The sequence below is a fragment of the Camarhynchus parvulus genome, chromosome 5, assembly GCF_901933205.1.
Source record: "Camarhynchus parvulus chromosome 5, STF_HiC, whole genome shotgun sequence".
Classification (NCBI taxonomy): Eukaryota; Metazoa; Chordata; class Aves; order Passeriformes; family Thraupidae; genus Camarhynchus; species Camarhynchus parvulus.
In genome coordinates, this window is record NC_044575.1 from 35,114,588 (window position 1) to 35,129,993 (window position 15,406).

The 15,406-nt window shown below is 39.8% G+C and overlaps 1 protein-coding gene across 8 annotated transcripts in view; it reads left to right on the plus strand.

Moving 5' to 3' along the window:
• Nucleotides 1–3,912, plus strand: part of NUBPL (nucleotide binding protein like) — a 76,732-nt gene extending 72,820 nt beyond the window's left edge. For all 8 annotated transcript variants that reach the window (XM_030948669.1, XM_030948670.1, XM_030948672.1 and 5 more), the window contains one exon: nt 2,999–3,912. In XM_030948669.1, the coding sequence (XP_030804529.1) occupies nt 2,999–3,061 (63 nt within the window). In that variant the 3' untranslated portion in view covers nt 3,062–3,912. The remainder of the gene's footprint in view (nt 1–2,998) is intronic.
• Nucleotides 3,913–15,406: the final 11,494 nt, after the last annotated feature.

The window sequence follows — 15,406 nt, forward strand, 5'->3', positions numbered from 1 at the left end:
GTGAGCAGTCTCTCACGTGGCTGTTTCCCAGCTTTTTTTGTTGACTCATCACCTTCCCTTTGAAGCATCACCTTCCACCTCTACCTCTGCCTGCCCTAGTGCTGCTCTCAAACCCCATTGAGGCGCTGTTCATAATAAACAAGTCTGGTCTGGGTTTAGGGCATTCTGTCTTCCTGTGTGCTTCTTCATCCTCATGAAGTGGGAGGAATGATAGCTGGTATGTTGTTTTTAAATATAAAGTTGTCTGTCAGCAAAAAAATGGTTTTCAGAAAATCTATAAACCATTCATTTAGAGCTTTCGAATATGAAGGGAGTAACTGACCTGAGAAGTTTGCTTTTATCCTGTTAAAATGAGGTTATGGGTGATGAATAGGAACTCATCCTTTATTCTTTCTCATTCTTTACTCTTTATCTGCTGTTTTTCTACCTGGAAAGGAAATAGTAAATCCTTTCTGGTTTCATTTGCAACCCAACTTCTTTTGCGTAGTAATGATGGATTAAACAGCTGAACTGAGCTGTGCACATTGAAAAGATCATGAGTAGGAAAAACTTTTCAATTTACATAGGGTTATTTTTATATAGTGCATATTCAGAGTCACCAAGATTCCATTTAGACCTTTCAGGTGTATTGACTGATAGTCAGGTCCTCACTCATGGCTAAATGACTTGTTCAAAGATAGAAACCAAGGCTCAAAACAGTTGATTTTTGCCAAAGCCAGGTGACTGGTAGAGTTCTGTAAGGGCACACATGAGATACTGGTCTGTTCAACAGAAAAAGTAATGATCCAGGAAAACAAAAAACCCAAAGGTCAGCAGGCAAGACGCTAGAGAGTGTCTAGTAATGCTGGAATGTTTGCTACAAAGAGCTGCATTGGGACCCTCCTGTTGCAAAGTGGTGATCAGCTGCTTGGCAAATGAGGGTCAGTGTACTTCGGGAAAGTGTTGCTCAGACACTCATTAACAGCTTTTTGTGGGAAAAGTATCTAAAATCTATTGGGCTGTTGACATAAGGTAACATTTATACAAGCAGTTGAGTCTGCTTATGGTGAATTTATAGTTCTGTGTACAATTTGGTCAACTCTCGAGCAGACAAACAGGCTGGGCAGTCTCTAGAAGGGGCCAGGTACTGTATGCAGGTTGTTAATTGGCTCATTAAAATGCATGAATTGATCTGCGCAAAGTGGGAGCTGCCTGCGGGGCTGTTCCAGGTAGTTTGAAATTCCCACCTGGAGTGCTCCTGCACCAATTAGTCAAATACTGAACTGCAAAGGCAGCTTGACTTCAGTCAGTCACCACACTTCAGGTGGGTCCATTATCTTGTCTAGGCGAGTAGTTAGTTGGGGGGCAGCTGGAGCACCCAGGGCATTAATAGCTGAGTGAGGTGGGTGTTGCACACAGGCTGTTACCCAACTGCACTGCAACTGTAGCCACAGAAGTTTGAAATTCCTGATTGTGAATTAAGTTCTAAATAATTCTGTCGTTCTTGCCATGGAGTCATGTACGTGAGAGAAAGCAATTCTGTCTTGCTGTCTGCATTCCTTACAAACTCAGAGAATGTTATGGCTTTAGTTTTAAGGAGGTGTGAGCACTGAGACTATGAGGTGTAGAGGGTGAGTGCCAGAGAAGAAAATCCTGCAAGCCAGGAGCAATCCCTAAAAAAGAGGAGACAGACATGAGTAGTGCATGGCCCTGCAAAAGGCTGACACCTTGTTCAGAGCAGTGACAGTGAGTGCTGGTGGCCCTGATGTGACAGTCAGTCAGTCAGTCAGTCTCTTCCTGCCCCCCAAGCTCTGGCCTCTGGCATGTGTCAGTTTGTTTGCTGCTTTAAAGGCTCATCAGGGGTACAAGGACTAATTCATGGTTAGAGCCATCCTGCAGGAGACAGGAGAAATCAGCATGGAGATTTGTCCAAGGAAAGCAGGAAAGGTTGTCAATGGGGTCTGTGTATGCAGACTTAGTGGAGAAGATGGAGAAGGTTGGTCACTGTCTTGCAGAAGAGCAAGCTCAGTTAGGGGAATTTGCTGTGTACTTGAGAGAGAATGTGATGCATCAGCTGGAATCTGAAGTACGACAAATTCAAATTATAGAAAAGGGGTACATTTTAACAATGGAAGTAATCAGCTTCTGGAACAATGTGCAGTGTGTATATACATACACACAAAATTACTATTTTAATTAAGCATTCTTATATAAATGGTTGAGATTTTTAAAAGATGTTCCCTTTTGACTACAAGTTGTTGAGCTTGGTACAGGAATAATTTGATTTAATTCTGGGATTTGTTCTGTGTTGGACTTCATACAGTGTTTTTATATAAGTCCCTTGACATTAGATTTGTTAATAATTGATGGTGGACTGATCATGGCCCTAGCTGTGTCATGGTTTTTGGAGATGTTAACATAAGTATGCTTACTTGGGTTGCTCTCCGTAGTCAAGGTGTCTGACCAAATGCCACAGGCTGGTGTGAAAGAGAGCTTTAATTGTGCAGATTTTAGTGTTGCAGAATTAGTTCTTTCCAATACCTACTTCAGTCTTTTGGAAAGGTGTCTTTTTTTAAAAATACTTTAAATGTCTGAATAGGAAATTGCATAGTGATAGTCAGGTCTGTAATGAGTAGTTTCAAAACAAATTTTTGAATGCTGTTGTTTTCTCTAATTCTCTGTCCTGTGCATCTTGGTTGTCAGGATGAGGGAAGTTTATAATTAATAGTGGGAGTAAAGAGTCTGTATCTTCCTCATCGCTTCTCTTTCAGAAGAGTTTGCTTGTTACAGACAAATTGTTCAGTTAAATTTAAATTCCCCCACCAATATTTTTCTATAATGCTTGTGCTTAATCTGTCTCTTAATGCATTGTTTTTCCTGAACACAGGCTAAATTTAACCCATTTATTTAAACATGTTTGATTTTCTCTTTGTGTGTAAAAGAACAAATACCTAATTAGTTGGGAAATATTCCTTTCTATAGAAAATGGAGTGCTCAATGTGTGTTTCTGTTTTTGCAGGCTAAAGCCTATCATGAGATAGCTATGGAAATATTAAGAAGACTACCAGTACCTCCTGCTTGAAGCATTTGCCACTAAAATTCAGCAAAAAAGTGATTTTTGAGGCCGCAGTGCAGAAGAGTCCTGTTACTTAAATACATGGAGGCCATATGTTAGTTCTAAGAACTTCTTTAGGAATTAATTTACCAGAGGTTAAATTATGATTGTGATAATTACTGTTTTTCACATCGTTGGCCATGTCCAAAAGGATTCAAGTATGCAAATGATGATAGACAATACTTAACTGCTGAATTGTAACATCATCAAGCAAGAAGGGAAGAAGTGTATTTTTTTCTGTGTGCCCTATTTTGAAGTCAAGAATGTAAAACAGCCTCTCCATGCAAGGAGAATGATGGTATGCCAAGACATAAATTTAATTTTTAAGCAGGATTTCAATACTCTAATTTCCTTCAGTTTTTGTTCAGATTTTTACATGGTTGGCTATCAAACTGACCTTAAGTTCTGCAAGATTTTAAAATCAGTTCTGTAACTGCTGTACTTTTCTGTGTTCATCTTAAAAGAAGATTAAACAAAACCACATATACTCTGAAGAGTTCTTGTAATGGATGATGAACAAATTCATTCATTATTGGATAAAGTTCGATAGTGAGGCATTTCAAGTTCAGTGGAGAATGGATTACGTGACCCTGAGGCTTATTTCTCTACTGTTTTACATTATAATGAACCCAGACAGAAGACAAGGTAACAGAGGTCTTCACTGAAAACCAGATGTTTTTCCTGAGCTCAGTTTGCCACGGAATGCAAATGATCAAGATAAATTAAATTTATGATTGCATATTCCTCCTACAGCGCAGCAACTTGGAATTTGAATATAAAGATGTATTTTTGAAGTAAAGAAATATTTGGTCTTCAAACTGCGTGGCCTTCTGGTTTATTTTTTCATTGCCTGTGATCTTTGTGTTGGTGTGTGGAAGTGAAAGATTATGCCTTCAGGGAATGAGTTTTCATTTACAATTAGATCTTGGAGTTGACATTTAGGCTTTTCCATCTACACAGTCAAGTATCAGTATCTTAAACGTACATCGTAACCCTACCAGAGAGTGAAGTTAACCATGCTGGGGAGTTCTGCTATTGACCTCTGAGGGATCAGGTTTTTCCCTGTATTCCAAGTACTTGGTCAGGATTTTTGATGTAGTTTTTTCTTATTGAAGTGATACAACATAAAAAAATGGTGTACATTTACATTAAGAATATTTAAGTAATATCCTTACCCAGAGTTTAGATGAAAAATCTAGACACAAGTGATGAGTTGAATTTCACACTTAGGTGATTTTCTAAATATGTAAATTACATAGTCCAAAACCGTTGATTTTTTGCATCAAGTCAATTTCTGAACCTCCTTCCCTGCACCTTCCCCCGTGAAATCTCATATCAGTGGTCTACTTTTTCAGTAGCATATTATTGTGTCTCTAGAATTGAATACTCAGTTCCTTTCAGTTCTCTGATATATTTTACGAAATTTAAAGCTGGCTTAGTGTTCTGCCTATGAACACTGCTTAGTGTTCATGCTTTATTGATAACATTTTTTTAAAATTAAGTTTTGTCTCTGCATCTTTATTAGCTTTACATAGCATAATTGTTGATACACATGTCTGTAAATAATCCTGTGGTGGTTTTGGCTAGTATAATCTTATATTTCAGTGGAACAACTGGGACTTCTGACTGTTTTTTAGCAAAATACAGTGATAGAATCTGAATGTTAATATTTATAATTATCATTCTGTTAAAAAGTTTTTGAATGTCTGACACCCAGTTCATGTTGAGCCTGGATGAACAAGCAGTATACAGATTGTTCAAAAGGTTGTTCAGCTCCCCTTTTGTTTCTTATTATTTCTTGGGTTAGTTGAAGGATGAAATTTGCTTTCAAGTTTTCTTTTATTTTACTTCTTTTTACCTTTTTCCCCCTTTTAATTAAGTACTGTTGTTTTGCTCTGTTGAATCTTTCAGCTGCAGAATTATTTTGAATGCCTTTGTCAAGAAACTGTGTTATAATGGTTAAGAGTAGTTTCTATGCCAGGCTGAAAATTCATTTTAGTTAACAGTTTTGTGGAAGGATTACACAATGTAGTTGACTTATTGATACATATATATATATATGTAATTGTACAGAATTGGTAGGACATTTCTGTGTTTAAGGATTCCAACAGTCAACCTCAATTTAAATTGAGATCATATTTGCTTGATTTTCCTCATTCTCATGAGTGAAAAACTGTTTCTTAGACCTTCTCCTGCAAAGTAAATGAAGGGCACTGGTAAAGTGTTATTGCTTCTTAATGTTATGGAAATACATATTTGTATTTTTTTATTATGTAGTACACTATTAAATACATAGTAATGAATTCCAGTCAATATACAACATTTGAAGTTGCATTAATAAAATCATTGATGTAACTTGTTGAATGGGGGAGTTGGTTGGATCAGTTGGCGATTTAGCAGGACAAGGTGGTATTTAACTGTAGTTTATAAATATAAATTATAGACTTGACACACAGTGCTGTTTGCTCTTTTCAGCTCCAGTATTTCACTTTATTCTAATTGATATTCCCTAGCGTGCTGATATGTTTTTGTTCTAAAAATGCTAATCCTAGCAGGAGGCTTTGGCTTTTCCAAGCTCTATGGGTAGATGGTCTTTGCTCACCAGCAAGGGGGAGTTACTGTGCTCCTGGCAGCACAGAATTACTGAAGTTTGTAGCACTGTGAGTTCAGTTGCACACTGGAAAGTCCCACAGAGGAGGAAAGAGGAAGGCTAGGGAGGCACAGGACCAAACAGACAGGAATGGGCACAGGGGTAACTGTCAGTCCCAGTTTATCTCCTGTGTAGCTTTAGCAGCAAGATTCCCAAGATCCTTCTGCATTGCTGTCAGATGTAGTTTTGTGTTCACAACACGACCCTGTGACCACAATTCTTGTGTTTGCAGATAATCCCTGCAGTTTCTTGGGTGAGGAACCTATGGGCTGTGTCTTAGTACAGTGCAATTCTTGGCTTTCAGAAGTTTTTGGTTTTAATGAAAATGAAAGAAGGTATAGCATTGTTTGTGCTAGTGAAGTATTTTGGTATAAATTTTTTACTGCTATGTTCAGCTAACAAATTGTTCAGCCTTTGAGACTATGGTTTGTGTAATATTTGGTGCTAGATCCTCACAACAAAAAAACCCTGTTATTTGAAGTTATGAGAAAAAAGTTGTTTGCCGGTTACTTTTTGTCTGCTAATTCAATTAGAGTTCAAACTGCCACCTGTTTAGTTGCTCTGATCGTGGTTATGAACTAATATTAATGCAGAGGAGAAGTGGCAGAAGCAGGTCATTTCAGTGTATTAACAAAACACTTCCTGTAATTCTGAATTTATTTTGTACAGTTGGACTCACTTAGATCCAGTTTAGCAAGTGAAACCCCCTTTAACATCTTTCCCATAAGAATTGTGGGTTTCACTGTGACTGCTGTGTGACAATTTACATTTTGGGATTTTGGTACTTACATGCAAAGCTTCTTTCAGAGTGTCCCCAGTCCTGACACTGACACATGAGCTCAGTACCCAACTGCCCAAGGAGCTGCTTTTGTCCTTCCAGATACTGGTGGGGAGAGGATCTCCATGCTTGTTTTCCTACATGGTTTGCAGTAGTTGTCCAAGACACAAGAAACTTGTTCACCCAGCTTTGCTGAAGAAGATTCAAATCTATAGCTCCTAAACTTAGGAGATGTCTTCAGTCACCTGGCTTAGTCTTTGCTCAGGACCATCAGGGAATGTTCATCACTCCTGATAAAGCTATATTCCTTGTGGAGGAAATAAAGAAGTGCTAATCACAGCTGATTTTTTTTGGGGAGGCTTAATGGCTTGGGCTGGACTTTCTTTGGTGCTTGTTTCCAGCCTTATTGATTGCTTTTACCTAATGAGGCTATGAATAAAATTATAAATTTTTAATTTAGTGCCTGGCATTTTAGATGCTTACAAATTTGAGATAAAGCTCTGGTGTTGTGCATTTGGATTTTGATACCCACATATCAGGTTTTTTCTCATGGCCACGCCTGGACCTATATTGTTGTTGTCATTTTTATTTAACAGAAATGCTTCCTGGTGGAGATGGCTGGGGGAAAGCCTACTACTTAAGAACAGTTTACCATAAGATGAATCTGAATTGCTGATTTAATTTCAGAATTGACTTATAATGGCAGGAGTTACAGTGATGATTACATTTTATTTTGGCAGCATTTCAGCCAAGGCATTGGTTTGTCAGCCACATATCACAAAGCCGCAAAAGAAAAAATGAATTCCCAAAGTAGTTTTCAGCCTAAATTTAAGACATGCCTTTTTATTTTCTTTTTGGCTCTGTTTTACATTATAAAGATATTGAAATCTGAAGAAAAAGTATATTCAAAGATCTGTATTTTTCCATTATCTTTGTGTATTCAGAGAGGATGGGCACAGCCTGTCCTTCCTTATACACCTATTTGTCTCGGTTTCTCCTTTTGTATGAGTCTGGATCTGAATACCCACTTTAATCAATGCAAATAAAGGACTTCTCCTAGGGAGGGTGTGAGTCTCTGAACAAGCTGATTGGGGGGAAGAACATCTGCTGCCCTTTAACATTGTTTTCAGGACTTACAGATTTATTTGAAGTGTTTTCCCTCATACCACTGGGATTTTCTAAAATCTGTGTTATTTCCTGTGATCCAGAGGTTTTCTCTTTTCTTTGGGAGAAAGGCAGGAGACTCCCCACACTTGCCTACCCCATGTATGTATCCTGTTACTAAACAAGGTCTGTTTTCAAAATACAAACTTCTGGTCACTTTTTCTGAAAAGTTAGCTTATGACTTTCTAATGATTCTTATCATTTTTTTTCTTTTAGGGACAACTTTTTTCCTCCAAATAATCATGGATGAAATGCTATAATATATTTTTAAAGCCCAGTTTTCCTGCACATTTAGGAAGAGTAAACAGGGTGAGAAACTATCCAAACCCACATTCAGTAGATGTAATTTTGGGATGTTTGTCCACTGTTGCAAATATTCATTATCTCATTAAAGTGCTAAGTTCAGGACCTGGAACACTCTTCTGCTCAGCAGTAGGCATTTGAGGATGATGTGAGATGAGTCTGTAGCTGGTCAGACAGGCAAGGATGAGTTTCCACATTGACTTATTTGCTGAATTGGGAAGTTTCTACATGCCTGTTCTTAGAGGAGGAATTTCCATATAAATGGGCTTTTGTCTGTGGTACCTTGAGGCCTCTAATTAATTACATTTCAGATGAAGTCAGGAGGTTTTGGGTTTGCACTGCACACTTCCCTCTGCAGGATAATGGGGCCCAATGGCTATTTTGGAGAGTTAGTTTCTAAAACAAGTGTTAAAAGGCTGGGAAAATACACCTCGGCTTTGAAAACCAACCCCATATTTGTTCATGAGTGCCAGCTCTACTGGCATCTCTTCTGTAATGCATTAGTATCGTAAGCTTTTAGAAAACCTGTGAGTTGTAGCTTGTTAGCACTTTTTAAAAAATGCATTTCTTATTAACAGACAGTGCTACTTCCTGCCTTATTTCTTGACAGTGTAAATAAACCTCTGTTTGTCAGTTTTCCTTGCCTATTGGTAATGCATCCAAAAAGTTACTTCTCTAGAGAAAGAAACAACAGAACTGTTTGATGCTGAATACTTTCTTCCTTGTAGGGTTAATATAGAAAATTATAGTCACCATCTTAGTGAATTGTTGGTTTTGTTACCCTGATGAGATATACATCTTCATTAAAACAAAATGAAACTGCTGATAAAATTCCTGTTAATGATTTAGAGCTTGCAGCTTGTGAACATTGAAAACATCACACTCTAGAGGAAAATTTATTTAAAATACTTCCATTTATAGATTTTTTAAAATATATTTTTCTAAGAAAGTAATGGTATTTAAGATGTTTGGACAAGGTCTTTGCTGTTGAAATGGATTGCTTTCCACTGCCTGAAAAGGTCTGCCATTTTCACAAGGAATATGACTCAGAGAAGTTTTGTATTATTCCCCATCAGTGCCTGTCTACAGAATCCTCAGTATGAATCTGCAGCAGCAGGTGACAGTAGGGAAGAGAGATGACATACCAGTATTTGCCTGGGATGATCTCATGACAGGAAGCAATAGGAATTTGTTTGGCACAGCAAAAAATATAATCAGGGTTGCATTTCTAGGAAAGGCAGATGGGTCAGGGCAAAGCAGGGGAAGTTTTGTTAGCTGGTAAATGTGACTGGCATATGAAAGGAAATAAAATGTTATATGATCAGAAATAAAATAGGGAATGTATCTTTCCCACTTCTGCCAGAAAAGTACAGCCATATCATCTGGGATGCCTGGCACCCTGGGGTTGTGTTGGTCCTGGTGCTTCAGAGAGGTGACAGGACTCAGCAGAGCATCAGGACACTATTTCTGTAATTTAGGGAAGCAACTGAAAAATGTATTCAAAAGTGAATAGTTGAAAACAGTTGATACAGAATGTTCCTTGAGGAATAGGATGTCTCAGTTCTTGGTCAGTCTGTTCCACATCAGATAATGTGCCATCCCAGGGTGATGGTTTATTCAAGTTAGCATTTTAGCTGTCTATACCACAGGAGCTGAAGTTGAATGCAATAACAAGATCTATAATCTCTGCAAAGCACTCCACCCTACACATAGGTGATACCAAGTGTCAGGAAAATTTTGAGTACCTTGCTGAATTATTGTACCTGAGCTTAATAGGCAGTAACTTGAGGTTTTATTCTATTCCAGTGATTTTTTTCCTGTGAGAAAGATTTCACGTTTCCATTGCCAGCACTTCACTATTGTTGGTTCCTCAGATAAAGATAAAAAGATTTATGTACAGGGGCTCCTAGAGGGAATTTCATGCTTTGATATGAGATTATATAATCTTCTTTAAAACAAAATGGTCAATGATAGGGTTGTTCTTCATTTTCTGTTTAGTTTTTAAGAACTACAATCACCAAAAGGAAAGATACCAATTGGACATAATTTTAGGTAGTCAGATTGGAGCTCTTGTAACCAGTTGTTAATCATACCTTGAGAATACAAACCCACAAGCAACATGAAGCTCTTTTTCTTTGAGGATATGCATTTCTTTATTTAACCTTACTGTCATTGGCATGGAAAAAATAAAGAACTGCGGCAGATAAAATGCAATCCTTAGACTTGAAAACCACATGGGTTAATGGTCATGGTTAAGGATCATGAAAATATACCTGCTGAACCCAGGTTTTAGATGCAGCATGTTCTTGCTGTTCTTGGCTCTGGAGGAGCCAGCAGCATTCAAAGAGCAGTTTTTGCCTCTTAAGTGAACTCCAAGCTCATTCTGTGATTTGCAGTTCAGAAAAGTCACACCCTGAACTGTGTCAGCATTGAACCTTTGGACTGTAGTTTTGCCAACACAGGAAGTGACTCACTGAAATGTTTGTTCTTCACGTTGTTACCTTCTCTCCGTGGGAAAACAGGGATCTATTTACTCTGTAGTGTGTTGGTGCTCCTTATCAGACTGTACAGTGTCCCTGCCAGGGCTGGTGCTGGGCATTGTTTGGTTGTTGTTGCTGTGCTGTTGGTAGGACTGGTGCTGTGTGTAATACTCAGGACCTGTGTTCGTGTTCTGCACCTGGAGCAGACCTTGCAGTTGTTACAGGCTCTGATCTCTGCTTTGACTTGCTTTGCATTTCAGTAGTGCTGCATTATTTCTAGGCGACGCCTGACCCTCTAATTCTCAAATGTTCCCAAGATAAAATCCTGCACTGAGAATGACCTCTGGAAATGACAACTTACCCTTGTGACTCTGCTGCTTTGGAAAGAGCTCTGCATGGGCACTGGGAACGCTGTCCACTCTCATTAAGGGCTTATCTCTTGGGACACAGAGACAGGTAAGGGTCAACAAAATGGTATGAGGAAATTGCCTGCCATGCTATTCTTGAACATGAAATGGGGGAGATTGAAAAGGGAGAGCTCACTCAGTGGTTACAGTCATGGGCAGAACAGACTCAACTCGTCAAAATTAGTTCAATTTATTACCAATCAAATCAGCATAAGATGGTAAGAAATACACCCAAATCCTAAAGCATTTTTCATTCATCCTTCCCCTCTTCAACTTCACTCCTGAATTCTCTACCTTGTCCCCAGCAGCTGCAGAGGATGACTGGGAATGGGAGCTCCAGTCAGTTCCTCACATTGTCTCTGTTGCTCTTTCCTTATAAGGGAGAGGACTCCACACACTCTTCACCTGCTCCAGCAGGAGACAGTCAGTAATCCACAAACTCCTCCAAAGTGAGTCCTTCCCACTGACTGCAACTTTTCATGAACAGCTCCAGTGGGAGTCCCTGCCACGTGGTGTAACCCATCAGGAGCAGACTGTTCCAGAGTGGGTCCTCCATGGCACCACAGGTCCTGCCAGGAACCTCCTCCAGCATGGGCTTCCCACATGGTCACCTGCTCCTGCATGGATGGGCTCCTCCACAGGTTGCAGGTGGATCTCTGCTCCACCCTGGATGTCCATGGGCTGCAGAGTCACAGATGCCTCACCATGGTCTTCCTCACGGGCTGCAGGGGAATCTCTGCATTGGAGTCTGGAGCATCTCCTGCCCCTCCTTCGCTGGCCTTGGTGTCTGCAGAGTTGTTCCTCTCACATACTCTCCTCTGTTCTCTGGCTGCAATTTGCTTCTGCCCAATAACTTTTTTTCCCTTTCTTAAATACACCATCCCAGAGGTGCTACCACTGTTGCTGCCAGCTTGGCAATGACCAGAAGCAGGTTTGTCTTGGAATGAGAACCTCTCTATAGGCACACAGTTTGTGGTAATTGGGAGTGGGGCTGGGCCCAGCCTCATCCCCAATGGGCACAGCTGTGAGCAGCAGGTGAGCAGCATTGACAGCAATGAGCCATGGAGTGCCCAGGGGCACTGACCAACCACCAAAGGGAACAGAGGGCACACAGGTGCGATGCATCAACAGCAGGGGTATAAAAGGCTGGGCTAAAGAGCAAGGGTAGATGCTTGCAGCCTTCTGAAGAGAGGTGATGTTTGTATGGGCAGCTGCCTGAAGCCTTCTGATGAGGTAAGGTGTTACTGTGTATGGCTGAATGCTAAAAGCCTTCTGAAATTGTGTGGTGATACTCTGTATTTTGTCTGTCTAAACTGTGACATATGCTGTGACGCTTCTGATTTCCTCTGGGATTCAACTGCAAAAACGGAAGGAGTACATATTTGTTTGGTTTCTGTTTAAGTAACTCTTAGGTTTTGAATAGACCTTTACTATTCTAATGTGCACTTCTCAAGCCTGGTTTGGAGCAAAATGTGAAGATGTTTCTAATGCTTCTGTTGATCTTCAAATTATTTTGAAAGTGAATTAATATTCTTTAAAAGAACTGTTTTCTTTTAGAAATAGCAGTGTTTAATACGTTCAACTAAGAAGGAAAACTCAGAAAACTGTTTAAGATATGGTTTCATAGTTTCTTATGGGCCATATGAAATGCATGTTTTCTACAGCCTCTGCTCTTAGTGCCAGTAAAATATAAAATAATAGAACCTGACATCCAGGGAGCAGAAGGGGTTGAATGAAAGAATTGCAGAGAGGTAGCTTTGTTGGTTGCATAGTAGCATAGAGAAGGTAAGTTTCCTGTATCTCAGAGCCAAGCTTTTAGTAGTGATGTCTCTGCAAATTAGAAATACAGTTGTTACTAATCCCTAGTTGTAAAAAAGAATTCATTTCACTCCTGTGAAGGGTTTGGGAGAACTGGATCACTCTGTTTCTGTAGAGGGCCAGTCAACAGCTTGACAAGACAGCAGCAGTGAAGTTTCCTAGCAATAAATGCCAAACTCTTCAAGGGGATTGTTTCATTTTGATTGAGATCAATTTTTTGTTATGGCTGTACACAAACTATCTGGTTCAGCTCTTGAAACTCCTGAATTTTAACCTCCAGGGGTTTTTTCCCACAAGACATCTGGGAGTTTATTTTGGCACATGGTCCAAAAGTCATTGACTGTCCTGCAGCCTGAGGTGCACAGCTCTGTGTGTGCATGGGGGAGGCATGCATTGCGGTTGTACTGATTCATCCTCTCGCCCAGGAAACCTCTGCCTGGCTACTTTAAGCCTTGCTTCCTTGAAGGGAGTTTTGAGCATTTTTGCTCTTTTAATGAGCTACATTGGAAGGTAGTTTTGTGAAGCAGAGATTCCACAAGAGCAGAAATGCTGTCAAAGCCTTCATCCAGCAGCTTCTATTAACTGCTCATTACCAGTGTTTGTCATTTTGTTTTCTTCTGCAATGTCAAGTGATCTGACAACAGAAGATCATACTGCCTTCAGAGGGTCAGATGCAGTTGAAATGTGTTTCTGGCTCCACACAAAGTGTGTGTGGGCAGTGCTGCTCTGCCCTGGGCCCTGCTGGCTCCTCACACCTGGGACAGGGATTGGGATGGCTCTGCTAAAGTGTTGCTCATATGGACTGCAAGACATTGTGGGCATCTTGGTGTTTGTTGTGTACACCTTGAGCAGCCCCTTTCCTTGTGCCACAGGGGCTCAAACCACAAAACCTCCTCTTGAACGGGAAAAATCAGCCTCCTTAATTCACTGAGAAAGAGCTATAAAATGGAGATGCTTTTCCTAGGTTTTCTTGGTATGAGAAATTTTCCTAACCAAGTGATCCCTCTGGGAGACATTAGATTGTGGGAGTGGGCCACAGCACTGGGGCTCAGTGACAGGCTGGGCAAGGCTCGTCTCCCAGAGCCCTTGGTGAGGGCATGGCCCAGCCCTGCTGCCTCCATATGGGTTTCACTGTTTAATGCTCTGGAGGTTGTAAATCCAATCCAGGTGTTACAGATCCCTTTTGTGTCCTGACCAGCACTTCCTGTCCCTTCCTTGGAACTGGTGTGTCAGATATGGTCTGTCCAGGTGCTACACTGGATCAGAGGGGAATGTAGTGACAGTTTCAACAGGGAGTGAAGTTCTGCATGCAAAGCTGAGTACTGGGAGCATGCAGAAATGCAGAGATACACAGAAGTCTGTGTGTGTGTGTTTGCAAACTAACTGCGGGGGTTTTAAAAAGAAAAATGTCCCAATAGCTGCATGGTTTTCATTAGGAGGCAAGGAAGAGGGAGAGCAAAAGTGCAAAGTTGTGGTTGTACAAGGAAGCTCTCACACATGTAACTAATGCAGTAATTCTCTAATCTAGGGATCTGACCTAGTTATTCCCTTTCAAAGAGGAATGCGACTCTTTTTTCTCACAATGATTGTGAGAATCACCCTTCTTGACACAACTTCCCAAAATGAGATGTTCTTTTCATAACTTTAATATCACTATTCCATTAGGGGATGAAAGAACAGCCTTTAATAATATAAAAGGAAGTGACTTGGGGCAGGGATTTTACCTGTAAGGTTCATTCTGCATTGCAAGCACCCTAGAAATCAGAGTTATGCTGCTGGGCTGTTGCGTCATGTAGAGTCACGTTCTTAACATCAGAGTAAATTCACAGTGCTGAACTCTTCAGCACAAGCAGTTTTGTGGGGGGGTGACTGCTATTGCCTGCCTCTTCTGCTCCATCAAGGAGACCATTCTGTTACAGCCACTTAAAGAAACAAAGTAACACATAGCAGTTTATCTCTTGATAATCTTTGATAGGAATAGGATTTTAAAAAACAGATTATATTTCTCAGAAATTTGCTGGAGTGCTTTTTTGTAGCTAACCACACAAAACATTTAAGCTGCATTCACAGAGGCAGGTACATGAGACATGAGCACTTTGTTCAGAAAAAATTTTCCCCATGAAAGGTCAGTTACTTCCTTTTCCTTGACTTCTGCCTTTCATTAAAAAAGAAAAACCCAAACAAAACAAAAACAACCAAAAAACCTCCCTGGTTCTTACTTTTTCTGTTTTCTTTAAATGCCTCAGTTACTCAACAGAGAACATTGAGCTAGGTCTTAAGTTCTAAATAGCAGAAGGTTTTGGAACTGGCAGCATTTGGGTGGAGACTTTCAGAATGTACCAACCCAAGCAGTATAGTCATTTGAGGTCGATTCCATTAATTTAGTTCTTCACCAGAAAATACCCTTATTTTTCTTGGCTTTATCTGCATGACAGATGCCAAGAAACTTATGTTCCTTGTTAATTTCATATTTATATGCCTACCTCTACAATATGTTAAAATAAGCTTTTTTTCAAGACATTTATGTGTTCTTTTAAAATATATATACATTTTCTTTACATTTTCAAAACAGGATTGGTAATATGAAGGCTTTGATTTTCAAACTGGAATGAATTGCATCTTATTTCTTAAGGATTCTTATTCTAAATTTTGGTATATTGTGTACCAGGCTATTGTTAAAATTATGTGCGTTAATTTAAAATCCTGTGACAA